At 46.9% G+C, this 21,472-nt stretch overlaps 1 protein-coding gene across 1 annotated transcript in view; it reads right to left on the bottom strand.

Moving 5' to 3' along the window:
* The window catches only part of dennd2b (DENN domain containing 2B), a gene marked incomplete at its 3' end in the record, with an annotated part of 33,606 nt that overhangs the window by 10,649 nt on the left and 1,485 nt on the right, over positions 1-21,472 (bottom strand). Inside the window, exons 2-9 of the mRNA XM_084476384.1 lie at positions 15,967-16,065; positions 9,830-11,398; positions 8,318-8,460; positions 3,444-3,568; positions 2,842-3,042; positions 2,111-2,207; positions 1,910-1,954; positions 1,065-1,249 (exon numbers count right to left, since the gene is read on the bottom strand). Coding sequence (XP_084332510.1) covers positions 1,065-1,249; positions 1,910-1,954; positions 2,111-2,207; positions 2,842-3,042; positions 3,444-3,568; positions 8,318-8,460; positions 9,830-11,398; positions 15,967-16,061 — 2,460 coding nt within the window. The 5' untranslated portion in view covers positions 16,062-16,065. The remainder of the gene's footprint in view (positions 1-1,064; positions 1,250-1,909; positions 1,955-2,110; positions 2,208-2,841; positions 3,043-3,443; positions 3,569-8,317; positions 8,461-9,829; positions 11,399-15,966; positions 16,066-21,472) is intronic.

Raw genomic sequence — 21,472 nt, 5'->3', positions numbered from 1 at the left:
CCCCCCCCCCCCCCTCACATTCTCCTCTCCCCCGGCAACCTCATCAACCCCACATATTCGGTCCCCTCCCTTTCCTCCAACCTTGACGTCATCCCACACTGTGTTTTGTCTCTGCTCACGACATACCTATGGCTCCCAAGGGACAATACTGCTTAACTCACCCTTAAATAGCCTTTAAAAAGGATATCTATAAATAACCAACCCCATGTACGCCATTAAAAAAAAAACAGTTGCCTTAGTGTAGCAAATGTTTACAATAGGCTCCCAAGACCTTTCCCGACCCAAGACCCAGATAAAATAATCAATGTTGCTCCTGGCCAGCATCCTCTGCGGCTAAAGTACATTTGGAGAGCATATTTGTTTGGTATGAAAATATTGTATGAACATATTTTTGTAGATCTTTGTATATTTGTTCATTCATAATTAAAAAAAAATGTTGTCCAAAATGAATGTGTTGAAACGCGTGACACTGCCTGGGCGGTCGTACACTTTGGACACTGCTCCTCTTTTTATCAGCCTCAGTAAGTCTTCGTTTGGCACATTATCATTACCATTCGGTTCCCCCTTTCCATGGAAAACCGAATGGTAATGATGATGTGACAAACTAAAGGGAATCAATTGGTAAGGACAATCAATACCAGGTTAGGCACACGGTTTAACACCAGGCAACGGTCGTCATATCGTGAGACTGTGTACGGCCACTACGGTAAACGAGTGCCGGTCGGTCGAAGAAGTCACAGCCGTACGAAATCCAACCGTACTGTTTGACAACTCTATCCTTTTTAAGATCGCCGTTGAGGCACTTTTGCCTTTTTCGTTTTTTTTTTTTCTCTGTCGCTTTGATCTGTCTAAGATGAAAGACTGTCTCATGACTCTCCTAATTGGTCCAAAGTGCCCCGAACGCCAAACTCTCTTGTGTCTGTATTTGCCTGTATTTCCAGTAAACAGTAAACAACTCCAGTTAAACAGGTTAAAACCGGGTGTCCAGTCCTGCATGTTCCAATCCCAGAGTACGACCAGGTTTTTGTATTCTCCAGTGTTTGTGAGGGTTGTCCTGTGCTCACCTTGGGGAACTGATAGGTGACCTCTGGGGAGAATGAGTTCTTGGTGGGCTTCTTCTTCAGTGAAACCACCACAAAGTACTCAAAGAGCTCCCTCTCCTGCCACTCGATGAGCTGCAGCTCCAAAGTGCGGTAGCTAGGAGCCCGGCGAAGGATGGACTGCAGCTTCAGCAGCCTCTGGGTGTGGGCTGGAGAAACAAGGGCTACAACGGTTAAAACACACGCATGGCACGTGTTGACACGACAGGCAGGTCCTCCCTTCACTGTGTGGAGTCAAAGCTTCGGATTTGCATTGGTTGATTGATAAATAAATAATTGATTGATTGGAAGTCGGTTAATTGATTGGGATTGATTAAGAAAAACTAAAAAAAACCTCCATGCGTGCTAATATTTCGTTTATATTTTCTCTTTCAGATCATTAGAATTGAAGAGTCAGACAAAGCAAGCCAATCGCTTGAGCTGTGGTAATGCGATGCAGTAATGAATAGACCCCATGATCCATCAATTGATCCGAAAGAAAAGGACCACCAATGAAAATCCTTCTTATTAGCAACTCTTTCAGAACTTCCTTTTTGTGGCGTTCATATACAAGCACACAAAGGTAAACGTTCTGCACACATTCTGCCTTTTGAACTTCATCCGGTCAGAAACACCCTTGTGTAGTTTAGCGCTAATCCAGCTGCAACGCAAATACTTTTCTCTGGAGGACTCTTTTGAGTGGGAAAACAACTCTCGCACTTTAAAAGGATTTGAATGTGCCACAGGCATGAATCACGGCGGTCCACGTGTAGAATGTAACACCTCACCGCTAGACGTTGGGAGTTCACATGCCTGCTTTGACCTCTTACCTTTGAACCTGTCATCCGAGTCGCTCTCACTCTCGCTGTTGTCATCTGCGAGCGGAACGGAGACAAGGAGGTTTCCACGGTTTAGGAGACATTCTGTGTTTATGCCAGGAGAAGTGCGTAGCCAGAATTCCTTGTGGGAGACTGGAAAACAAATATTTACTCATCTCGCCCGAGGACAGAGGGAAACCCAGACGTCCTTACCTCGCAGAGACGCAGTCTCCATATTGGACATGGACAGCTTTTTCAGACGCTTCTTTCCCCGTTTAGTGCAGTAAATGGAGTTGATTCTCTGTACAAGCTGCCAAGACGACATACAAACGTACAACGGCTTAAAGACTACCAAGAAACTAAAAGCCTTCCTATATATAACAATACCTTTAGGCCTATGCATGCATATTTAATGATACAATTATTGTCACCACTCTAGCGATGCTCATTAGTGCACAACATGTTGCTTTCGCCCGGCATTCGTATGTGAGACAGCCAATAGGCCCTCAATCTGATCGTTAACAACAGTGTTATTACACCGGCTATTATGTTTTATTTTATAAGGTTTCGGGATAAAGTAACCGTCATCTCATACTTGAAAGTGTTTGTTAAGCATCAACTTAACTACATTACTGTTCCATTATCTACGGGATTGTGTCTGGTCAAACAATAACTCTCTTAATTAACTCGCTCACTAATTAAGAGAGTCACATGATCAATCCCCTGTTCCACCAAGTACATGACAAACCCCAAAGTAACCTATCCATACCAACAACAGACTATACTATATATATATATATACTACATTTCTAAGACGGCATCACTTGGATGGTTGGTGTAATCTCCTATTTGTAGTTGCCTCCCTTTGCTGCCTTGCTGGGCCTCCAGCGACGGCTGTGACGTGACGGCGACGCGGACTGAACGAGGGTCCGTAAGGCCGGTACCTTGGGGATCCTCAGGTGGCGACGGGAGACCAGGGAGTCGCTGGCGTTGGAGTAGCCGTCCTCCATCAGGACACTGGCGGAGGGCAGGAGCAGCATCTCGTCGTGGCTGTGGCGCTTGGACAGCTGGGTGGAGCGGTGGCTCTTCCTGTCCCCGGGGTCGGAGAGGCGCAGAGACTGACTGCTGCTGGGTTTTAATGGCAACTAATGAGAGAGACGACAAGACGCAGATGTCTCTGTGGAGGCCATGTGTTGTGCAGCTCACGTTTCAGGAATGCCGTTACAGTGACATTCCATGACATTATTAGCTTCAAAAAACGTTTTCTGCGGCATTCTAGAAATCATTTCTCAATTTGTGTTTTTTTTTTTTTTTGGGTCCGGGATAGATGCTTTCATTTTTCTCTCTCTTTCTTCTGAGAGCCGGGGCTCTTTGTCCGAGACCTCACCGGGACTAAACACATCAAACTGCTTCCTGTGGTGGAACAGATGCCAAACTCTTTGCAGTGAGACTGAAGTTTATCTGTAAAAGCTTTGTGTGCCTTTGTGTTCACCGCAACAACAAAAAAAAACAAAAGAAGAACCTGTGTGCTCCCAGCTGGCTGTACCTGAGGTGGAGAGTTCAGCTTCCTCTCCATGGAGCTCCAGGACCGGTCGCCCTCTGGAAACAGACACGACTTCCGGACCAGAGTCCTGCGCTTCAGGTCCACGTCCTCGTACGGGTTCTCCTTTTCTGTGGAGCAGGTCAGTAGGCTGGGAAATTCATTTTATAGGCGTGTAAGGGATCACCACTTCCACAAGCATGTACGGGATGGACGATGAGAGGCAAGGCAATCGGAGGCCGTGAAGGCTTGTCCAGAGGGCAGGATAGGTGACAAATCATCACACACATGGAGAGGTTCTAAAAGTCCCCTGCAGCTGTCTGGAGTCGCCTGATTGGAGCCGCCTCCGTTCAGAACAAAAACAACTGGACTCCTGGTGAATCACGGCGCAGGCATGCACACAGTCGGCACTGCTCAATGGACTGCACAGATGCTCCGGGTCATCCTCTGAGACACTTGTTCTCAAACTGGGAAGCGTAACATCCTCAGACAGCAGACAGCAGGAGTCTCTGTTTTGGTTTAAACCTGCTTTATATAACCATTGCTACTGCAAGCCCCTTTCCATTGTTCCGATTTGAATTGTCTTCACAGACCGAGTTGATTTGAAGAGAAATCAAATCCATGGGATAATTAAGTCACGGTCAGACGGGTTTCATTCTTTCTCATAATTTGAGTTTGAACAAAAGCGTTCACAGAAGTGATGAGAAGGCAGCTTTACAGCAAGAAATCCATAAAAACCGTGCAAATAAAAAGCCATCTAACATGGATCCAATCAATCCAACCTAGACGGTATCTGTCAACCCTCCAACAGCAACTCCAGTAAAGTAGCCAGAAAGGCTTAATTTTAGTGTGTGCTTTGCTTTTGAATTTGCGGTGGTGGAGAGGCTTGAATAAGCCATAGGCCTTAGCCATAAGCCATAAGCCCTGCTCCCCAGGTTCCTCACCTGGGCATCACACGAGCAACGCTCATTCTTTATTTACAAGCCCACCAAAGGGAGGAATTTAACACAGCGGAATTGAAATATGTAGATGAATGTAGTATTAAACCATTTTGTTACATACTGAAAAGATAGAGAGGGAAAACAGATCTGGGAAGAGCTTGGTCTGTATCACAGACCAACTCGCCGGCTGATGTCACACTTGGGCGCAGGCCAACGTCAATAAAAAGGAAACTCTTGTGTAACACCACAGCCCATGTTCATTCAGACATGTGCACTGAGAATAGCTTTTTTGGCACAGTCCAAAAAAGGTTGTGAGAAAGTCAAGGAACTGCAGTGAAGGGTAAAAACAGAGCCAGATGGCATCAAGACGCATAGAGGGAGCGAGCGCTCAAACAGAAAGAAAAGTTGTTTTCCCTATCATAAGAAAGCATGAGAACAGCATATTTTTTTTTTGCAGGGCTTTGCTCCACCATACTCGACTCAATAATAAGGAAGGGGGCGGGGGAAGGGAAAAAACGAATTGAACAACTCACCTACTGGCACAATGCTATGTCTCGTGAACAGCTTTGGGTTAATTTAACGTTTGAGGTAAAACCTCAAGTCCACAAGACTATAACAGAGTGTTTGGTCGTGTCAAAAAAGTAATGAGATTCCTAGGCGATTGCTGCCGTGTGATTTGAAGCTGATAGATGTACAGAATGAGAGGGTCTGGTGGAGTTGAACCCTCGTGCAACGTAACACAACGCCGTGCAACCCCAAGCTGTGCCGTAATGAAAGCCTGCAGGGCATAATGGTAGGGCTCTGTGGCTGCTGGTCTGCCAGAGGGTACTCATCAACTGCTCTGATTGCAAACATCCAAATCTTTCTCTCACTTAGGACACACACACACACACACACACACACACACACACGCACACACACAAGCACACCATTCAAAGGGAGTGGACAAAGCTTTGCAACACGCTGATTGTACCTCTGTGTTTAACCAATAGACTCCAGTCTGGGCCGATCCAGACAAGGAAACAAGCGGGGCGTACAATGGCTGTATCAGGTTTCCCAATGGAATGACCAGGGGCGGCGCTGGCTACAGTGGCACCGCTCGGCCCGCTCATGTGGTCAAAGAGAAATGTGCACTGGGCAAAAAAAAAGAGAAAAGGTGGTGGTGGTGGTGGTGGGGGTGGGGGTGGGGGTGGAGGGGCTAGAATTTTCGTGTAAACAGTTGTCGGCAGCACAAAACACAAGAGTGCCTCCATCCTGAGAAGTGACTGCCTTTAACCACATTCGACTGAAATCTGTGTGGGGGCATGCCCAGTATTTTAGGATTCTGAATGCTTTCACAGCAAAGAATAACAAACCCGCTGGTCCATATTTTCCAGTGTTTGCTGTAAACCTTGTCTTCTAGCTTCTAGGTTTGCAGATGTTAATGTGATATATATAATTCGGGTGCCATTCATGTTTAAAGCAACATCACAGTGCTACATGCGTACCCACTGGGTTTGACTCATTTGCAAACGTCCCCCTCAACCTTCATCCTGTTATCTGCTGTGTTGCTCTTCGAGCGGCCGAACCAAAGAAGGCTGTTATCTAAAAGAATTAAAAAAAACTTATGGAAATATTGTTTTACTGTCGCAAACGTCAGGACTGGCTTGTTCTCTATTAAAAACTCCTGACAACAATTGAGTACAATCATAGGACTCAACGCTGCCTCCCTTTCAAAACTCCCAGACCTATGCTGAATGAATGAATCAATGAATGAGTCAATGCTATCTACATGCAACCAGGAATCCATAAACCAGCAATTTGTGGCAGTTTATTTTTATTGGAAAAAAAGTCTAATAAAATATCCCATGGAATGTGCCACACCTCCGGGGCCCCCAGTCTGACTTAATCCTCGAGAACTCTTCAGAGTCTCTAGAACTGATCATTATTTGCAATAGATCCCGTACTCTGTACTGCTGGAGTGGCTGGACAAAGGAGGTTTTGTTGACATGTCCCAGTGTCAACCCTGTCAGCCTTTGTAGCTCAGACCACCTCTCATCATTTACTGTGTGGAAACAAAAGCCCTCGAAAAAGACATATCCAAGTTCAACCCCGTTGGGTCAATATGCGTTGAAAGGAACTGGATCGGAGTGAACCGAAAGAGAAAAGAACTGGCATTTGCTCCTCCTCATGAATCCTGAAAACAAATTTCCAATGTGAACGTTATTGTATTACTGTCTCATCAGCTAGGGGAACTGATTTATGATGGCTGGCTTAAGACACTGCTCGAACTGACACTCATTTCATACACACAAGAAAAACTGGCACTTGTGCTGTGCGCCATGCCTCGGGTCATTTGTTAGTGGAAAGGAATTTGACTCCTAAACATATCCAGCGCTTTGTACATTCTCTCCAGCCTCTTTAGCGTGCTGAGAACTCGGGAGCGTGTACATAGTATATGCCCACTGGGATGCACATCCTGTCCATAAAAGGTCGTCCTCCGTGTTGAAAATGCTGATTACTCAGCAATATGACAACGATAGCTCAACGACTGTCGTCTTCTCTTGACGACAGAGGACTTTAGTTTATTTTTCCGAATGATCTTCAAAACCATGAACACGACAAAAATGCAGCAATCAGCTATGCCGGGCTACTGATGATGTGGTTTGAAAGGGGCTGGTTGTGTTTTCTGTTCCTACAGGGTGGTGTTGATGGAGGACGCTGGACCGTACTGTAGAAAGTGGGAAGGAATCTTTTTGGGAGTAACAGCCGGGCCCCTCAAATTCTGATTGGTGGAAGCAAAGCCACATGCTGCCGTCCGGCCCGGTTTTCCGCGGCTCTCATGCCTAGGCCGGAGTCCAAATAACAGGAAAACCTCGACTTCATAGAGGGCTTTTTTTTTCTGTACGCCCACACATTTAGATATAGGGAGTTGCCTATCCAATGACAATGCCTGTATCAACATCACCGAACGACGCCGTCTGCCTATTGGTTGAGTGCCCAGTTTGTTTTTCTAGAGTGGACTCTCCCTCCGTGGCCGAGGTTGTACCGAGAGAGCGTGTAGTATCCGTTAGTATCAAGTATTTCATGAGAACTACCTTAGTAAAAACGGATCGAATCCTTTTCAAAACATTTGTTTCGTTCTCTTCACTTTGGAGTAATGCAACTTCTACAACCCCTTTTTATGTTCCCTGATTACTGCACATCTCGGGTATCGTTCTAAGCACACAGTGTTTTCTTTGTGGTTTTTCCACTGGACAAACCAAACACGCGCTGTCCCCTCACCTGACATAATATGTTTTGAAAGGACCGTGCTTCTCTCTCCACACTCTGAGCCTGTTCTCAAAGGCAGCATTCTGAAGACAACTAGTTCTGGGCACATCATCCACTCCCCGGATGAATTGGACACGGACGAGACAAATTATATCAACGCAAATAATTAGAATAAAGCATAAGCGGCACCCTAACTGCTGCCCCTGATAACCAAAACCTAGAAATCATCCCATCACATCTTTGCGATCTAGCATTAAACCAAGAGGAATGAATACATATGAAAATATCTCCAACTGTCTGTAACACTCATTTGGATATAGATTAAGATATCCCCCGCGTATCAAACACAGCAAGACTAACGCCTCGTACCCACTGCACACGTCCGTCGACGGACCTCATTGACTCTACATGGGGACGCTCCCGAAATGCATTGTGGGTCCCGTCCGTCAAATCGGCTCCGTCTCTCGCGTCCAAAAAGTTGAGAAAAGTTGAACTTTTCAGGCAGCGACGGATCCGTCGGCCAATCAGATCGCGTTATACGCACGTTATGCGCGGATCGTGTTTTACCCCGTGCGTCGGACACGCCCACCCCCTTCCGTCGACGTGTACAGTGGGTATGAGGCGTGAGTATCAAGGCAACGGCAGGTGTGCTGTACCCAAGAACGAGGAGATGCGTCGTTTGCTTACCTACGATGTCCTCGTAGGCGTTCTCCTCTAAAGTGCTTTTGGAACAGGGGCGACCGCGCGTCACCGTGGTTACAGTGCCGCCATTCTCTGTGGGTAAGGAGGAGGAGGGCAGGCTGGCGGCATCCTCCGCCTCACACGACTCCCTGCAAACAAACAACCGCAGAGAGTCAGGACAAAAACGGGACCCAGAGAGGAGTGCAAACAACAAGCTCTGCGATTGCTGCTGTTTTTTTTTTTTTTTTTTTTTTTTTTTAGATGAACGGTGCATTAAAATCCCTGAGAGTCTGCCTCACACGCACACGTTGTTCTCGGCGGATGAGAGCCGTTTCTAGTTCCTGCACGAAGACGCTTGTTAATAGCTCATCTGCAGTCCCGATCTCAAAGCCACTAATTACATTCCAGAGGATGAGAGCGTATACTCGTATACTAAAAGTTGCTTCGTCCAATTTCCAAGTAAATCAATCACAGAACACAGTCGCCCTGATCCTGAACCAATAAGTTACTCATGTAAGCCATGGGGTATATTTCTGGTTCCCTGTTGGACACTACGCACTCGTTGGCATACGTCTTAGCCACGGAACAGGAGGAGAGCATATGAGTGAAAGGAACTGGGCTATATTTGGACCATTGTCGGCTGCTCGGCTTTCAAGTAAGGTTCAGAATGGAAGGTTTAACACAAAAGCTATGGTTAGAGGATTTCCTGCACATCATATCATCAGCCCCACCTTTACTCCATCAACTAGAGACAATACAAGAGTCTGGGTCTGTTTGTTGAACGCACTAGCACGGGTGAACAAAGTAGACACACAGCTTTGGGCAATTATGTTTTTAAAGGATTGTAAGATTTTACTAGCTTCCCTTTAAGTCTACAAAAGTCAGCGTTAGAGTGGCTTGAAAACTATATTTACTCTTGTGAAGAAAAATGTGGATAGAATTCATGTTTTCATTGCTTGGATTGTTCCTAATTCCTTTTATTCTTTGCCTTCATGGAAACTAAATAAAAGGTGTACACGGTGTGCTTAATCTTATCGATGACCAACCAGATTACCCAGTGTCATAATACCATATATGGGCCGTTTCCTCACGAAAGAATAAAATAACTATTCATTATAATAATGTATACAACTCTAACTCAATGCTGTTCAATTCACATATATTCATACTGTCAAGAAACAGAGAGCAAGAATGCAAATAAAAAATACGGCAGAGAAACCCATGGCAATACTTGTTTCCTAACAACGAAATGTCAGGACGTTTCCAACTGCAACAAAAATAAAAGGCTCAGCCAACGCTGCGTTTATGGGGAGTTACACAAGAAGGCGGCCGTTTCACGTTGCATTGCGTAGCGAAATGGCTCAGTATCTCGTTTCATTTTCATTGAGCTCGGAACAAAACACAACGCAACGCTCCAACACACAACATCACACAACAACAACACACAACAAACAAACAACCTCCCCAGCCCTGCGACGTGAAGGGGGTCCACACAGCCAATCAGAGCCCACGTCTCACCTGTCCCGGGGTCTCCTCGGGGGGGGGCTCCCGTCGGCCCTGGGGCCCCGTGCGGCGGCGGCGGCGCGGGGGGCCGGGGTGGAGGGCAAGGGCGGCGGGGGGGAGGGGGCGCCGCCTCCCCCCGGAGGTAGTAGTCCGTTGGCCGGCGCGTTGGCCGGCGACGCCGGCGACGCCCCCCCCTCCGGGCCTCGCTTGGCGTCGTACTCAAAAGTGCGTTTGGGTTTGGGCACCGGGTTGACGGGGGTCCCGGGGGCCCCCGTCGCTTGCTGCTGCTGCGGCTCGGCCGGCTCGGGGCTCTGGGACCGGACCGAGATCACGCTGTACCTCTGTCTGGCCTTGGAGAGGCGCTCGGACGACGACGACGCCGCCGCCGCCGCGGTATCCGGCTCGGTGGTCACGGAGCAGACGCTGACCCGCTTGCCGCCGCCGCCGCCGCCGCACGCGCTGTCCGAGTCGTCGCCGGCCCCCGCGGCGCCGCTGGGGGACGACCTGTGCTTGCTCTTGTCCAGGGCGTAGCAGTTGTTGAGGTACACGGGCGCGGCCGGGCCGGGGCTCTCCTTCAGGGCCTGCTCGATCTTCTGGATCCGGTTGAGGACGGCCGACTTCTCCTTGCGCGCCGACAGCGAGCGCAGGAACGCGGCCGAGCCCTCGGCCTTGCCCGTCCTCTTCTGGAAGCGTCCCGGTGGGAGCTCTCTGTCCACGGCACCGCCGCCCCCCCCCTCCCCCTCCTCCTCCTCGGCGAAGGAGCAGTCGGAGAAGGCGGTGCTCATCCGCCGGGCGCCCTTGAAGTCGAACGTCTTCTCGCTGCAGGGGGAGGAGAGCATGCTGGGGCAGCCCTCGCTGCCCCCCACGCGCTCGCCGGCCCCCGACCTCTTGTCCAGACACAGGCTCATCCTAGGCAGAGACACCCGCCTGCACTCCCATTCCGAGATCTTCTTGCGGATGGTGGCCGGGGGAGCGCCCGGCGCCGGCCGGGCGAGGGACAGGGTGCGCTTGTGGCCCTGGTGGTGCGGGGACGGTCCCAGCGACTGGGTGCTCCAGCTCAGGGACCCGCCGTTCAGCCTCTCCCCTCCTCCTCCTCCTCCTCCTCCTCCCCCCCCCGGGAGCGCCGCCGATCTCTGAGGCTGCTTGTGGACGTGGACGCCGCGGCGGCCCGAGGCCTCCTCCTCCTCCTCCTCCTTCTCCTCCTCCTCCTCGTCGTCGTCCTCCTCCGCGTCTCCTCCTCCCGCCGCCTCCCCCTCCTGCGGACCCAAACGGGCGCTCGGCTTGTAGATGGAGAGCCGGTTGTCCAGGCAACCGATGCTCTTGGACTTGGTGAGTCGGCTTTGGGAGTCAAAGTGGGCGGCGGCGGCCACCGCCGGGGGACCACCGTCGCTGCCGCCGCGCAGGCTGGCGGTCTTGCTGCTCCAGGCGGCGTGGCCCAGCAGGCGCCCGTCCGTCCTCACGTAGCCCGCCTGCCTCTCGGAGCTCTCCGGGTCGCTGAGCACCGCCTGCTGCTGCTGCTGCTGCTGCTGCTGGCACCGTGGCTGGCTGCCCCACAGTGCGGGTGGCGGGGACGCGGACTGGCACCTGGCAACACACACAAACAGACCGTAGGTGTGAGTGTGTGTGTGTGTACACCTGTGTGTCCGTGCGTCATGATGCGTGTGTGAGTGTATGGGTGTGAGTGTGTGTGTGAGTGTGTGTGTGTACACCTGTATGTCCGTGCGTCATGAGTGAGTGTATGGGTGTGAGTGTGTGTGTGAGTGTGTGTGTGTACACCTGTATGTCCGTGCGTCATGATGCGCGTGTGAGTGTATGGGTGTGTGTGTGTGTGTGTGAGTGTGTGTGTGTACACCTGTATGTCCGTGCGTCATGATGTGTGTGTGAGTGTATGGGTGTGGGTGTGTGTGTGAGTGTGTGTGTGTACACCTGTGTGTGTGCGGGGGGTATGGATGTCTGTGCGTCTTGATGCGTGTGTGAGTGTATGGGTGTGTGTGTGTGTGTGTGTGTGTGTGTGTGTGTGTGTGTGTGTGTGTGTGTGTGTGTGTGTGTGTGTGTGTGTGGGGGGGGGGGGGGATATCACATCCGAAAAAAGAAAGAAACACACAGCAATGAAATGCACAATTGTTTTCTTGCGAAATTAAATAAAAACATGTGTTTTCGGGTCCGTGCTGGAAATGGGTTTGATTAGCAAATTGTAATGGCTGTCTGGAACGCGCTTTCAACCCTCCAGCGAGTACTTTCACAGAAACAGGGGAGAAATGCCAAAAACATTTTGGAAAACTGAAATATTTGACCACATGATTAAATCAATAATCAAAGGAAAAATTAAGTCCATGGTAGTGAGAGAGAGATCAAAATGCAACGCAGGGAAAATATCGAACTTTGTGAAAAAGAAGAACGTGTGGATTTCCATTTTCCACAGAACCTTAAACGGTTTCGAAGGATCCGCCGTGGACCTCACACACAAAGCATTATGCATCAGGAGCCCCGCAGCACTTTAGAAAGCGATCTAACAGCCTTACCTCTAAGTGAGTTACTGCTCCTCTCTCCGGTCCTCTGAGGTTCTCTTAGACTAACCGTAAGACAGTCTGGACTCTCCGGTCCCATCGCTGCTGACTCACAGCGTTGTTCATCCAGTTCCCACACAGCGCACGGCGTTAGAGTGCTCTGACGGCTTCAACAGAGCACCGGCTCTGCACTGCACTGCTCTGCTCTTCCATATACAGATCTCCCACACCTTCAGAGCAGAGCGGCGGCGGCGGCGGCGGAGGCGGCGGCGGCGTCATCGCTCAGGAACTAAATGTCGCGCCTTGGCAGCTGGCTGAGACTCTCGGTTGCGAAAGTGAACTTGAACGGAGATCTGATGTCACAGCCCTGGGTTAGAATAACAAGGTTGGGGCTGAAGGCGGTGTACTCTGATACAGAGATGCAGGTTAGGACAGATCTCTCTTCCCCCCCCCCCCCCCCCCCCCCTCCTCTCTCTCTCACTCCTCCTCCCCCCCCACCGCCGCTGCTGCTGCCCTGCCCAGGGTGGGAGAAGTGGTTACACGACCTGTCAACCTGCGGGCTTCACGCCAGAGTGGTAGGCTCTGCGGCGTGAGCGTGTCGCTTCCCATCCACACGGCTATGACTGAATCCTCCAACGGTAACAAGCGCCTCAATGGCAGCTTTGGAAATGGACTGAAGGAGATTGCGGATTATTTCTTAAGATAAGGAGCTGGACAGGATCGGATCAGTGGCGTTGGTTATGTTAGATCACTGTTGATTGGTGGTTATGCTATAGTAACGACTGTTTTCATACGCGGGTTAGGTCATGTAGGATTTGTTGCACTACGGCTGTACAAATGTTACTTAGTCCGTACTGACTCAGAGTACAGCACAGAAAAGTTTTTTTTGCCTGTGTTCTTTTATGTAGTTATGTTTGCGTTGAATACACCTGTGTATACTTTAATCCAGTAAATGTATTGAATGCCGGTTTTGAGCAAACTGATCATACACAATTGGCATTTCATTCTTTAGATTTCCAAATTATATTATATCGTTAACACTTAACACTCGTACATATTTGCATTGCTTATTATATACAGCGGTATCATGTTTCACTTAAGAATATCCTAAAATCCGAAAGGATACATTAATAACCCAAGCACAACACAACCCCAGTTAAGTGTTTCATCTGGCAAGAAATCAGCCATACCTCAAGTTTATGATTTGGACCACCTTAGCTAGGATGCCTCCCTGAGTGATAAAACATATTTTTGATTGCTGCGTTATGCTGTGATTTTAGGATCATATTAACAGAAAAACAAAGCAAAAGCCAAATTCTTGCCTCTGGTGGTAGCCCTGGTGGGAACGGGCTCTGTGAAGCGTTGTGGGTGGACGTGATGAAGCTAGTCAAAATGAGGCCGTAGGCAGCTTCAGACCACACAGACACACACAGAGCAGCAGAGCCCAGTGTGCTGGTGGCTGGCAACCTTCTGCTTCTGGCTCTCTCTCTCACCGGGGTTGTGGAGGCCAGACACTGAACACCTCCCATCTGCTGAACAGGGAGGAAGGAGGAGGACGCTAATTGTGCACTTCAGGGCAGGCACTTGCGGCGAAAGATTTCCCTTAGAGTCGAACAATTCCTCGCCAGTCTTTCTCCCTGTGCTTCCTAGTGCACCGTGCCTAATACACCCAGAGGCGTGGTGGAGCGGTGAGAGGTGATGACAACGCAGCGGGCCCTGAGGGGTAGAGTGCCCCATCCAGGGCCCTGGAACTCAAATCATACATGATTAATCAATAGGTCATGAAATATTGCTTTTTTCCTTTTCCTACATTTTAAACTATATGAAAATGATTTGAGCTGCTGTGATGAGAATAGAGAATGTTCTGCAGCCCACCCACCCTGCCACAAAATGGTTTAGTCCAAAACTGGGTACATAGATCACTGTAGCCTATAACTGTCATAACACAGAAGAATGTAAAGACAGTTCAATCAAGCCTCAGGAAGGCAATTAATGACAGAAATTGCGTTTATCAGGCCACCAATCTTCCTGAATATGTGAAGCGAATACCAGGTGTGCAGTTGAGCTTAGTCAGTGGAGCGTTAAATGAAGGTCAATGGGGATTTGCCATTTAATCAACTTGGAAAAGGTAGTCATTTTTTGATAATGGTCATTTTCTGGTGGATAAGAAGACATTACATCTTGTTACCATTTAGATAAAAATACTGTTTTTATCCGATGTTGGTTATTCCCTCATGCATATCCATGAGAGCACTGCTGCCTTGATGACCAACAACTAACTACTCGTTACTCCCAATCACGTTCACTTATTTAGAGGTGCTTTCAAAATAGGCGCGTGCTTTATTCAAATGAGTGAATATTTAAAGAAAAAATGTCGTGTCCTGTCGTGTAGCCTCAGACCTAGAGAAACTGCTCTTGAAAGTAGGACATATAAGATCTATCCATTTCTCTGCAAATAATGGTGTATTCACAATAACTTGTTTATTGTTGTTATTTGCACAGAAGCAGCGAACAGCCCGTGCAAAGCTGAAACAGATGGAGGTTCTCATAGCATTTAGCTCCATTCACCCCGATGCATTCTGTACTATCTAGGACTCTTGACCTGGTGCTTAAGCATGGCAGTGTTGTTCCTGTTGCGTTATGCTGAACGGGAATGGCATAGCTCTCTCTCTGTCATAGCTCTGGAGAAACTTAAGAACATGTAGAGCAGCAGTGCCAAGTGAAATATATATATATATATATATATATTAAAATATATATCAAAAGGGAAACATATCTTTTAATATATTTTATATCTGTGTTATAGCAGAACAACATTGTGGTGCGTGACATATTAAGGGGCCCATTCACATTTCCTTTCATGGGGCCCTAAATTCCTGACTACGCCCCTGACTACACCCTAACCCACATGTAATGCACCCTCCAAAACATGTTAAGTAGAATGTAGTAGTTATTTATATCGTTTTGATACTTTAACTTACGTTAAAATGTTATTTCTAACCATCCACTTCATAGTTCTGTATGAAGACAAATAAAGGTTCACATATGTTCCATTTTTTCAGGCAGAAATACGTTTAGCACTACTTCTTTAAGTTTCATTTAAACTTTCTAGGTTTGCAAATCACATGTACGCTCTGTGTCATTTCAAATGGCACTACCTTTGATTGCAAGTCTGTATTTTCCATCAGGGTTGATTGCAAACTATTAACAGTCACAATGCTAATGAGTAAATAAAAGCTCTGCAGCTTTCTGAATGAAGAGCCGCACAAGTGTTTGTTTTTCCATCCAGCAGGAGGAAGCGGCCCTCCACCACATGGGAACACAAGCACTTTCCAGCCCACCACTCACACTTTAGTCACAGACACTCGTCCACACGATGGGACGGACCCCGCAACAGCCAGGGAAAGATTTAGATTTAACCGTTTATCCGACGGAAAAAAAATAAATAAAAATAAACAGCCAAACCCTCTAGTATTGAAAAAGAATAAAACATCACAATGATTTCCTGCTTTTTGTAGACCGCACACACAGAGGAGACATCAAGGCAGCACAGCTCAAAATATCTAAAAAAAAAAAAAACTTTTTTTATTCTTGCTGAATCAATTGACCACAAGGCCAACATTGTCGGAGGCAGGCGTCACTCACCTGTCGGGTACGTTGTGCGTGGCTTTACCCCCTCCGACCCGAGCACCAGCCTTGGAACTCTTGTTGGCTGTCATGGTTACCCGTGAACCCACCATTCACCTGCAGGAAACACACAAGGACATCTGTCACACAAACGTCATGCTATATGCACACACTATAGTCTTTAGTCAAGGTGTACTGTATTCTTCCTGCCCCTATGAATGGAAAAAATGGATGCGGAAAATCAGATGGATACATATTCTTGTATTGCGGTATTGAGCGTTGATTGTATTTGATGGGGTGAGTTGGTTTGAATGTGGTATGGGGTTTTTCTTATTGAGCTTTAACTCATTGCCAAATTCAATAGCAGAGTAAATGGCTAAACTTCACTGAATTCCTAACAGGTCACGTGAATAGCATGCAGAGGAACACAGAACATCTACATAGAAAGCGCGACTGCTTTAGTCACAGTTAACCCTGTTTGGAAAGTATGTTCTTCGAAAACAGAGGTCTTCAAAAACTCATTATTGAAATTCAATATTCCAGCTAATTAGCCGAAGTAAAAAGAAAAAGAAAAAAACAGGAAATTGTCCATGCTAGTTTGATGCATTTCACACATTTTGCAAAAAAAAAAAACATATGCGCAAAATGTAGCTCTGTAGTGTTCTTTCACGATACCAGCTGTAGAGTATAGAAACATGTTCCTCTACAATACACTACTAGCTGTAGAGTATAAAAACGTTGTTCCTTTACATAGAGTATAGAAACATGTTATTTTAGAAATAATTATGAGCTGTAGAGTATAGAAACATGTTCCTTAACATTGAGTATACCAACATGTTCCTTTACAATATATAACCAGCTGTAGAAGATAGAAACATGTTCCTTTACAATAAATTACCAGCTGTACAGTATAGAAACATGTTCTTTCAAATATATTACCAGCTGTATGTTACTTTACAATACATTACTATCTGTACAGTATAGAAACATGTTCCTTTACAATAAATTACCAGCTGTACCGTACAGAAACATGTTCTTTTATATATTACCAGCTGTATGTTACTTTACAATACATTACTATCTGTACAGTATAGAAATATGTTCCTTTACAATAGTCACAGTTGGCTATTTTGTCATTTCAGAGAGTAGTGCTTCACACGTGTGTTGTGAACTTATTGCTGTCTGAAACATCAACTCTGTTTCCACAAATAAAATAATGTAAAACTTGGACCACGAGTGGTCCTGGGAATGAGTTCGCCTGTGGTCCTATTTGGAAAAACGACATCATTGGTCCACCTTTTCAGAAATTATTTTTGGAACAAAATGACTTGGTGTTGACGACGAGCAATCAGTTCCCTTTCGCGCATAAGGCGCTGAGAGGGTTAATTGCCTTCCATAATCACTCGACATGAAGTGATTGCTGTGGAGTAACAGGGAGGTCAGCTGGAGACGTGGAGGGATCATAGGTGGAGGGTGGGAGGGTGCTTGGCCCAGGGACTTGTTTACAGGAAGTTGTTGTATGGAGAAGTCAGCCAACCACCAGTGGAGCTGTGAGCCCTATAGAGATAGATGAGGAGAGAGGCAGCATTCCTGCTGTCAGCTACTTCCTGTAGCAGCGGACTGAACCAGTGAGGACTGCAGGGCATCTATCTTCATGTTCATCAAGCACAATGTTCACTGATCACGTCAAATGACTCAATTTGAAACTCTGTTCTCTCTCTGTGTGTGGTAGGGGTGCGCAGGCAAAGGTGTTGATGAATCCATGTTGAATATGCAAGTGCAATCATTGCACTGTTAAAGAAAGAATCAGTTGCAATGTTATGAAATTGGAGGACAGCCTTCTAAAAAATGTTTTTGTTAATGTTAACAAATTCTGGTCTATTATCATAAAAGTTAAATACAATAAATACAATAATTAAATTTTTCTATCATGGCCATCGATGAGTTTACTTTTATGTTACCCAAACAAACATGGTACCATCATTCGAAGACATATAACAAAGAATGCTGCACAATTATCAGAGAATTAGGTCACAGAGTAAACACCAAGGCGTTAGCCAACTGACTTCCTGAGTTGATACCATCTTTTTACAAAAACTCAGAACCTAAATAACCATTTCCTAGGCAAGTTTGGGACGAACTTTGAAGTGAATTAAACTAGCTCTTCAATCTCACCAACAGGGCCCGGGGTCAACTAACCCTAAAACGAATGCTGACTCATGGCTACAACTAGTGGACGTTGTTAGGAACTGTTTGACAGAGCAGATGAGAAGATTTCTTCCTGATAATTGATGATAAGACTAAGTCCTGATTGTTCGTAATTCTGTTAAACTCAGGGCTAAGGTTAAACACGCATTGGTACTAGAGGTGGATCTAAAGTTCAATTTTTTGCCAGAGATTTTCCAGAGGTGCTATTAAACATGATTCCTTACTGTACAGCTGTACAAAGCTGTAAAGTTCAGGATGAACTTTGGATTTTTCAATACTTAAAAAGCCATTTTCTTGTGTCATTTATGCTACCTCTCTTTGCAGGGGTAAAAGGGTCTGTACACATAAACTGTTCAGGAAATATTTATGTTAGGGGCTACAAAGATACTTAAGTAACAATAAAGACATTTTTAAAAAGACATGCTATTACCGGTCCATAAATGGTAGGCCTATGTGTGTACTGCCATGAGCATCAAGTAGAGAGACTCCTAATAGACTAATGGAGTCTATTAGGCCGCAAAGAAAGAAGCCCTTTGTCTTCACCATATCCTTGAAAGAGACTTGGTTAAAAAGTAAGCTTGTTTATCGGGGACAGGGGGGTGGGGGGTGGGGTGGGGGGGGGGGGGGGGGGGTAACTCGCAAATATCAGGCGAAGGTCTTTGTGTATCCGTCCATGAGGCAGAACGTGAACACACATGTCCTTGACCTGGTCACATTTTGACAGAGCGACTGACACACACATCACCTCTTGTCGTGAGCAGGAATGTGCACCAATATTTGCCGTGTCCATCAGCCGCATTGACAACATTAAAGGAGGTTTTGAGAAGAGACTGAACAAACAGCAGCAGCAGCTTTTAAAGTCCGGACAACTTTTTTTCTCGCACACACACGACTATACCCTAAAACACAAAACACACACACACACCTGCGTTGCATCATGGAGGTGCTCCTCTCAAAGTAAATCATTATCCTTTTAATAAACTGCTTGTCGGGCTGCCTTAACGCCTGCCGTCACAAGAGGCCAGTCTCCCGTGGCGCTCCAGAGAACTACTCCATTTAATTTCATTAACAACACACTTGCTCCCGGAGCACATACAAACTCTCTCTCACACACACACACACACACACACACACACACACACACACACGTGCACAAAGTTAAAATGAGCAATAGAACCCAATGAAGACCCCCAGAAATGGAAGCACAACGTACGGCCATTCCACTCCCTCGGCTCCGCTCCACTGCACCTCAGCTCCACTGGCAGACATGTCCTCGGTTTTCTTGCTGATCAGCACATCGACTTCAAGTCGTTGCTGGGTTGTTTCGTTTTTTTTTTTTTTTAAAACCCCAGTGTGCAGCAAACCATACTGCAGCCAAGCAGCGCAAGAGGAGAAGCAGGAGAAGAAGAAGAAGAAGGAGGAGGAGGAGGAGGAGGAGGAGGAGGAGGGGGGGGGGGGGGGGGGGGGGAAGGAAGAGTGAAAACCTCTGCAAATTCCCAACTCTTTCCAGACGTCACAACACACCCAGCAGACGTGAGGATTCAGGCCTACACAGTTATACATGCCATTGTTTCATTCCACCCCCCCCCACCGCCCCACCCCCCCTGTCCTTGCCCCAGAAGGACCTTTTTTTTTCTGTTCACCACGGACAAAAGAGCCGACTGAGACGGCCGAGACGTGCTGCTAGGGCTGGGGTCTGTGGGAGTAGAGTTACTGCATAACTGCTAGTGTGTGTGTGTGTGTGTGTGTGTGTGTGTGTGTGTGTGTGTGGGGGGGGGGGGGGGTTCTCCAGGCCTACACAGTCTTTATGTGGGCCATTATATGGTTCCCATGCATTAAATATTACACACATGGACTTTGCATGTGATCTGAACTGAACTGGGGCAGTTCCATTCATCCTCCAAAATAAAAGCATATCATTTGAATTTCTACTTCACAATAAATCTTTTCATAGATGATTCACAACATGTTTGGAATGCAGTCGGAATGGTTAGAGGACAAAGTTATTAAAGTTATAACAAGATATGTTCGATAGATAGATATATTAGGCTTAGGCTAGGCTACATTCGGCTATAACGTAAAGTCTTGATTTCACAATTCATTTTCCAGTCATTTTTCGGGAGTCTTTGACGTTTTGAATGGATTAACAAGTACACTAAATACCCCATATAGTTCAATTGTCTAAAAGTTGCAGTGTCCACAATAATATTTTTTTGTCTGTCTGCTAAAATGTCACGAAGACATTGAGTTTCCATCAGTACAGTTTGTTGTAGGCCTAAGACGGTATATTCTTTGGAATCTCACTTAATGCGTACATACCATGCAAATCCAAGTGCCATGAAAGACGAACATCCTATAGGTTTAAGGATGTTGCTGGCAGTTACTTATTACCCGGCCTAAGTAGCATTCCTCTCTCCCAAACATATTCTGCCATCACACTGCTTTGCACCCAGGTTGGAACCAATCCTTGAGTCCCTCTTTTTTCAGCTTTTATAAACGTTATATCCTCGCATAGTTCCTCCTCGCTGTAGTGGGGAGGATAAGGACATGCACAGCTGGAACGGGGAAGGCATGTGGAAAACAGGCTTATGTCTACGGTGAGCGGCGGAGGAGACGTGGGCACACACACACACACACACACACACACACACACACACACACACACACACACACACACACACACACACACACACACACACACACACACACACACACACACACACACACACACACACACACACACCAATGCACACGGACACACACAAGGAGACACACACACACACACACGAGATAGGAGACACAACACGGGGGCCTGCCATTCAATAAACACTGAGTGGCCTACAACTGAGTTTGTGTTGTGCTTCAGTTCAGAGGCACCTGACCTACTAACTGGTTACAAGTATAGGTTACACAGACCAGGACATTCCTCTTGTAGCCTTCAACCCACTATGACCATTTTTTTTTACTCTTCTAAAAGATGAAAAGCTCTAACTGATTATCTGTATTATTAATTAGGCCGGCAGAGTTCAGGTCTTCTGTATAACCTGTAGAAGTATCAGGAATTTGTGCAGCTATTCAAATACAGCAATTTATCAAAGGGGGAAGGTTTTATTATGAAAGGGACGGGGACATGTGCGGCGTCTGATCCACATCAGCCTAGTCACAGTTTACTTCACAAAGAGGCTTTTGACAGCAAGTGAGCCAAAGGGAATGTCACGCACCATCTAGTCCTAAAATCCATAGAGGCTTCTGTAAACACCACCAGCAGCGCTGCTCACACTCACAGGAACCCACACTTGTCCTCGCACTATGACTG

Source organism: Micromesistius poutassou (genome assembly GCF_964030765.1).
Source record: "Micromesistius poutassou genome assembly, chromosome: 12".
NCBI classification, from domain to species: domain Eukaryota; kingdom Metazoa; phylum Chordata; class Actinopteri; order Gadiformes; family Gadidae; genus Micromesistius; species Micromesistius poutassou.
Note: the sequence above shows the minus strand (reverse complement) of the source record. Positions and strands in the feature narration are given on the sequence as shown.